The sequence below is a fragment of the Juglans regia genome, chromosome 10, assembly GCF_001411555.2.
Source record: "Juglans regia cultivar Chandler chromosome 10, Walnut 2.0, whole genome shotgun sequence".
Lineage (NCBI taxonomy): Eukaryota > Viridiplantae > Streptophyta > Magnoliopsida > Fagales > Juglandaceae > Juglans > Juglans regia.
This window is the reverse complement of record NC_049910.1, coordinates 34615452-34622470: the sequence shown is the minus strand read 5'-3', so window position 1 is coordinate 34622470 and position 7019 is coordinate 34615452. Positions and strand designations below refer to the sequence as shown.

General features: G+C 37.3%; 1 protein-coding gene across 1 annotated transcript; it reads left to right on the top strand.

Moving 5' to 3' along the window:
• Positions 1–5306: 5306 nt before the first annotated feature.
• LOC108987534 (defensin-like protein 1) lies at positions 5307–6103 on the top strand. Its single transcript, XM_018960462.2, has 2 exons — positions 5307–5463; positions 5627–6103. The coding sequence occupies exons 1-2, from the start codon at positions 5409–5411 to the stop codon at positions 5794–5796; spliced, it is 225 nt and encodes a 74-aa protein (XP_018816007.1). The 5' UTR covers positions 5307–5408; the 3' UTR covers positions 5797–6103.
• Positions 6104–7019: the final 916 nt, after the last annotated feature.

Genomic DNA, 7019 nt, shown 5'->3' with positions numbered 1-7019 from the left:
GCTTTGTGGAGTTTAAACACATAGTCAGGATGTTTAGGGTGAACAAAACCAGGGGTTGTTGCATAAAAACAGTCTCATTGAACGTTTCATGAAGGAAAGCATTTTGAATATCAATTTGTATGAGGGACTAGTTCTGAGCAATAGCAATGGAAATGACTAACCGAATGGTGGTTGGCTTTACAATGGGGCTGAAAGTTTCAGTGTAGTCCACTCCAAGCTGTTGATGAAAGCCTTTTGTAACTAGTCGAGCTTTCCTTCTTTCAATTGAACCATCCGAGTGTAATTTTGTTCTACACCCACCTACAACCAACAAAATTAGATAATGTGTAGGGGGAGCAAGTGACCAAGTTTGGGTTTGAACAAGAGCATCATATTCTCTGGTCATGGCTTCTTGACATTCGAAAAATTTCGAGGCTAGGGCAAAAGAAGAAGGATCATTTGGGGTGGTTTCAGTAGAAATCAAACATGTTTGAGATAGGTAGGGGATGGTGCCATCAGTGGGGACTAGTGGACGGGAGGAATTAGTCTGGGAGCGTGTGATGACTGGTGATTGAGGATGAATGAGGCACGATGAAGGATGAGGGAGCTGAGATACAGAGGTAATTCCGAGAGAAATAAAAGAGGGGGGAGGTATCGGGGAAGAAGTAGGAGTGGATATGGGCTAAGTCATTAGAGATGAGCTTGTTGAAGTAGGCTGAGATGGGCCAGGTGAGGGTGAGGAAGAGATTGGGTAAACACAAGAGGATTCGTGTGATTAGTCTGAGACGGGCTAATGGAAAGATTTGGAGGTGGGCCTAATGTGGAAGGTAAAAAGCATGGAAGTTAGGCAGTTGGGTTGGTTGATGGAGATGATATTGGATTGGGCTTTTGATATGGGAAATTTTGTTCAGCAAAAATAATATCTCTAGATATGTGAAGACTATTAGTTTTGAAATCAAGACATTTGTAGCCTTTGTGGGAAGAACTGTAACCAAGAAAAAGGCACAAGGTAGACCTAAAATTTAATTTGTGACGATTGTAGGGGCGTAAATTCGACAAACATTCACATTCAAAAATTTTAAATAAAGAGAATCTGGTGGTTTGTGGTAAACTATCAAATATGGAGATTTATTGTTTAGGACAAGAGTGGGAAGTAAGTTTATCAAATAAGTGGCTGTTTCAAAGGCATCATCCCAAAATGAAAGAGGCAGAGAGGCTTGGGCTAAAAGGGTGAGCCCAGTTTCTACTAAATGGCGATGTTTGCATTCAATGAGCCCATTTTGTTGATGGGTGTGTGGTTATGAGAAACAATGAGAAATGCCAAGATTTTTGCAAAGTGATGTGAGCGAATGAAATTCACCACCGGCATTAGTTTGGAGTGATATTATTTTTGTTTTAAAGAAACGTTCAGCAAAAGTAATGAAGGAACTAAAAATTGACAAGACATCTGATTTAAATTTGAGAGGAAATATCCAAGAAAATCTAGTAAAATGATCAATAATAGACAAGTAGTATTTAAAGTCGTTTCTGGACATAAGAGGACTTGGGCCCCAAACATTGGCCCAAAGCAACTCTAAAGGCTTAGTAGTGCATGTTGAGCTTGAAGAAAAGGGGAGCTGCCATGCCTTAGCAAGAGGGCATTTTGGGCAAGTAAAGTTTGAAGTAGTGGGGAAATAAGGCAAGTAGTTGGAGTGCAGTATGCGATAGACCAAATTGAGTGAAGTATGGCCAAGCCGTTAGTGCCATTGACTAATGGTGGTACGTTCGCCAAGAAAAGTCATCGAAGAATAGGAGAATGAAGAAGGAGGGAACTGGTAGAGACCATCATGTGTTGGTCTGTTGATGATTAGCTTCCTAATCGATTTGTCCTTAACAGAAAAATGATTGGAATGGAATTCAAAAAAGCAAGCATTGTCAGTGCAGAATTGTGAAACATACACCAAATTTATTTTTAATAGTAGGTACATGAAAAAGATTGTGAAGACAAAATGAAGTAGAAATAGAAATAAGGGAGGAATCACCAATGTTGTTGATAGGTAGTCCATTACCATTGTCGACTCAAATTTACTCGTTTCCTGTGTAAGGTCTGATGAGAGATTTAGTTGTGAAAGGTTATGAGTGATATGGTGGATGGCAGCCGAATCAGGGTACCATGTGGAGTCTGCTATGGCTGAAGAGAAGGTGTAGTTTGCAGAGAATGAGAGAGGTGCTTCGTACTGATAAGCATGATCAAATCGGTAGTGACACTGAAGAGTGGTATGACCTGGTTTGGAGCAGACTTGATAGGTGGGGCGAGGGGAATTTGGGTTAGAATAGTTGTTTGGAAAGGGTTGGGCAGGGGAGAAACACCCTCTGAAGGGACGATTTCGACCACGGCTACTCCTGTTCCCCCGGTTGGATCCTCTACCTCGTTGGTCGCGTGGTTGCCCAGTACTTAAATTCACAGATGGTATAAATGAAGTAGGAAACTAGCTGTGCGTGAAGTATGAGATATTATGCTTTCATGGATGAGAAGGAGGTGGTACAACTCATGTGAGGTTATTGGCTCAGTTCTTGTTGTTATGGAAGTAACAAAAGACTCATATGAACATCGAAGGACATTTAGAAGGCAAGTAAAAAATTCTTTATCAGGCAAAGGGTTTCCAGTTGCTGCAATTGTATCAGCTAACATTCTAACTTTGCTGAAGAATTTAGAAACAAATTGCTCTCCTCTGGACAAATTGTTGAGTTGAAACCTAGCTTGAAACTCTTTTACTTGGGAGTGAGAGCTGAACATTGATTCAAGTATGATCCATAGCTCTCTTGAAGTTCCTGCTGAGACAACATTACCAATTACAGATTCAGTAAGAGAAGAGAATAAAATACTAAGGATCAATTGATCTATTTTTTGCTAAGAAAGATAGTCTAGGTTGGTTTTTGGAGTAGAGTCTGAATCGGTCTGAAGTGTTTTGGAGGGAATAGTCTGTGTTCCATCTACAAAAGAAAAATGATCATGCCCTTTGAGGTAAGCAAAGATCTGGACTCTCCAAAGTAAATAGTTATGTGGGTTCAATTTAATTGTGACTATATGAGAAAAGGATGAGGAGATAGAAGTGGGAGAGGAGATGAAAGTTGATGAGTCTGCAACCATGGTGAGGATGAAGGTTGGATAGAGAGACTGCTAGTCAGCAGCTCTGATACCATATCAGAAGAAAGAAAAAGGAAATAAAGGATATCTTGTCTGTGCAATGGTTTTTCCACACTGTGTATTCAATAGCATTCGTGCCTTTATATAGGCATACGATTTCATAGAGAGCAATGAAAATATTACAGAGAGAAGGGAATAAAAGTTGGTTACAATAGCTATACAATAAGCACAATAACAAAATTGGCAGTCACTAGAATATTCTTGAAGAGTTGATGGAGATGGATTCCTTCATTTTATTTTTCTGATGTGAGTCATTATTTTAACTTAGGTTAATATTGGGCATGGGGTTTTGAGTCAATGTGAGCCTTGTGAGGTATGTTTGGATGGTTCAAACTTGTTGTAACAGGGCAAGAGAAAAAGAAATCTATGACTGTTGTTGTACAAAATCTTAGAAAGGTCAGAGGGAATTTGAAGTGAAAGAGTTTTGGTGCATATATAAGGTGGTACTCTGTTTGGTCAGTGGAAACTATATATAAGGAAAGAAACTAAAGTTTAGTTTTTGGGATCATATCATCCCAAATTAAATCAAATGCATGAAATGGAAAAGCTAGTATGTTTTTGTTGTTTGGTTGCTTGGAAAATGAAGGTAAATTTATGATATTGAACTCTTGGGGTTTTATTTTTTTCTTCGTATCTAAATACATGAATTGCTTATGTTAAACCTCATTGAACGTTTTATTATTATGGTTTCAGTATTTCAAGACTAATTATTTGTGACAAATTATATATTCTTATTGCATGAGTGAGCTTAGTTCATAAGATCATATAAACTAAGCTCACAGAACAGCTATAGACTAGCTCGTTACAAATAGTTTGTCACAAATAATCATTTTGGACCGCATGCATGCATGAATAACTCCTCTTAAAACTGAAAAAGAAAAAGGTGATTTGTGAGATTCAAGTTATGGCTAGACAAAACCACACCAAGATCATTAGCTAATTAAGGCAGTTGGGAAATAGGTTTCTAAGTCATGTCTAGACTCTCATGAGAGTAGAGTACCGAGGGAACTTCTGTTTCTCTCCATCTGTCTCATAAGGCTTGGGTACTTGGTCTTCCTTATATAGTTTGGCACGAAGATTCACTTCTTCTCACAGAGCGATCTAGGAGGCGATGTGCTATTTATATAATGAGCAAGCTGCGTCATGCATGGGTACTGATCATCGATGGTTAATTTTTGGTAATTACTAATTTGATTGTTCCTTAATATTATTATATATATATATTGTCCCCTAGCTAGCTAGTTCCTTCAATGGGTGATGGTTTTTGGTTCTTCGAGGTACGTAGTCACATGTTCCTCTTGCCATTCAGAGTTCCCAAGACCTGTTAACTGTGCCCCAATTAAACCACACCATGCTCGATCAATCCAATTTTGAACAACTCATAAATTTTGTTCCGTAGTTGAAAGGAATCAAAGGCGCTTACTGTTTTGAGACCACGGCCCTTTTTTGCATGCTTTATTCTTATGAAAAAAGTTTGGACTACAAAAAAAATCTTACAAAAATAACTTATAAATTAATGTGACTTGATAAAATATATTAAAATATTTTTTTATTATAAGCTAGACTTAACGTGTCATATTAAATTATATTAATTTATAAATTTCATTTTCTAAAATATTTTTGTAAATCTAATACTACTCCTTTTGGATTGACATGATATATGAGTTTCATCGTTTAAACATCATACGAGCCACAAGTCCGAGGAATTGTATGTCCAATATGAGGCGGGTCATAAGCCCAATAAATTGTGAGGCTTTTTTTTAACATGAGAGATGTACGTTGGACCACATGATCAGGCTTCACCTCGATCCCCCGGCCATCTTCCCACTCTCACTCTGCGCGCAGTCTCCACACCACTCTCCGAGCTTTTGTCACCTTTCCATCTTAGCATCGACGACGTGTGTTTTGCTCTTACCAATATATATTATATTAAATTCCGTCCGATATAATCGAGGGTACCTCGATGTGGAGGAAAGTCTCGAACTTTTTCACAAATGAACAGTTGTTTTCATTATAAAGATTCGTGTTCAGACAAGCATGCTGCATGTCGTCCACTTTTTGCACGTGAAGAGACGGAATCTCACAGTCACCAACCATGCATTGATCAATCTTTAATGAGATCACCTCGTTATTTACCTCTGAGCTCCCTCTATATGTATTGATGAAGGAAACTATTTGGTTTGCAGGAGGTTTCAACAGTGAATGAAAGAAGATCAGAGCAAGGGTAAAAGATAGACAAGACATGGAGAGAAAAACCTTTGGGCTTCTGTTTTTACTGCTCATTTTCATTGCTTCTCGTACGCGACTCTCTATCCCTACTCTTTAGCTAGCGGATGAGCTAGCACATTTCTTTGCTTCCATTTATAATGAGAAATCTAACCTATCATTAAATATGCGCGCCAAAGATTTTTGTTGGGTTTTTCTTCAAGAAGGCTAAACCCTTTTGTTTTTTCAATGCAGGAGAGATGGTGCTGCGTGCAGAGGCAAGGGTTTGCGAATCCAAGAGCCATGGGTTTCGGGGTATGTGCGCGAGAGACCACAACTGTGCTCTGGTATGCAGGAATGAAGGTTTCTCGGGTGGCAATTGCAGAGGATTCCGTCACCGCTGCTTTTGCACTAAGCTTTGTTGATCCTACTCGATAATATGAATAATGATCATCTCTTCTATTTTTAGGAGAGTTGTCGTGCTAGCTAGCTTGTCTCTTTCTTTGAATTTAGGGTCATATTGTCGTGGAACTTGCTCAGAAAAACGAGACAAGCATTAACTGTTTTTGGCAATATCGTTCTTGTTTAATATAGACCTCTAGGCTTGGCTTTAAGATCAGAATAATGTATCTTTTGCAATATCTTTCAGAAGCAAGATCCCACTGTTCATGTCATGTGTGTTCTTAGCGTACGTAATGAGTTTTCTTTTAAGTACTTAATTACTATTTTCCAGACATTTGATTTAATTTCTATCTTCATGATCTGCTGGAGTCTTATTGACATAGCTAGCTAGCTAGAGAGAAGAAATAGACAGAAAAAGAAGTAATCGGTCGGGTCTGATGAAATGAGGGGTAGGGAGAATCCGTACGTCAATCGCAGTACTTGATCAGGAATGGGTGGGTTTTAGCCGCCAGGTACGTGGATGATCTGATCAGAATCTCTCCTAATTTACATTATAATTTATAACATTCTCGAGTTGCATCTCTCAGTTACCGGCCATGCACGCAACAAAATTGGCTAAAAAACTGCGACGGGAACTACTTGATCATATAATGATCATAAACCTACCATCATCGATCCTTAATTCGCTCGGCCTAAATAATGGGCAGGATTATTGTTATTCTTTGTTAATTAATTACATCTTGTTGGACCCGAAGCTGTTAATCCACTTAAAATTAATTAGACTATGTTTGTTGAGTTGACTTCTTTATAAATAATAATAAATTGAGATGATGTAATGAGTTTTGTGGGTCCACTTAAGATGAGTTTAAATGTATTTATGAAAAATTAAAAAATGTTATAAGTCCCACATGTAAGAGCATCCTCATTGGCTTGACTAAATTCATCTTCAAAATTTAATCAATATCACATTTTTTTACATTTGTCTATTCCATTTAAATTCAATCCCCACATTGAATTATCCATCCACTCTCTATATAATAATAAAATATTATTAATTTAATAATTTTTTTATTTAATTTATTTTTATCACATTTTGTATCTCTACCAATTAAATGTTAATAATAATTATATTATAATTAAATTAATATTAAAAAAATCATATTTTCAAAAGTCATTTAATGCTAATAAGAAAAATATTTGATTAAACTCATTTAAAATTCTATCTAATTTTTTATTACAAACAAAA

Excerpts from the sequence above, each read along its gene's own strand:
- LOC108987534 (XM_018960462.2), top strand. The coding sequence starts at position 5,409 with ATGGAGAGAAAAACCTTTGGGCTTCTGTTTTTACTGCTCATTTTCATT. Across the intron at positions 5,464-5,626 it reads GCTCATTTTCATTGCTTCTC|GAGAGATGGTGCTGCGTGCA; the intron begins GTACGCGACTCT and ends TTTTCAATGCAG.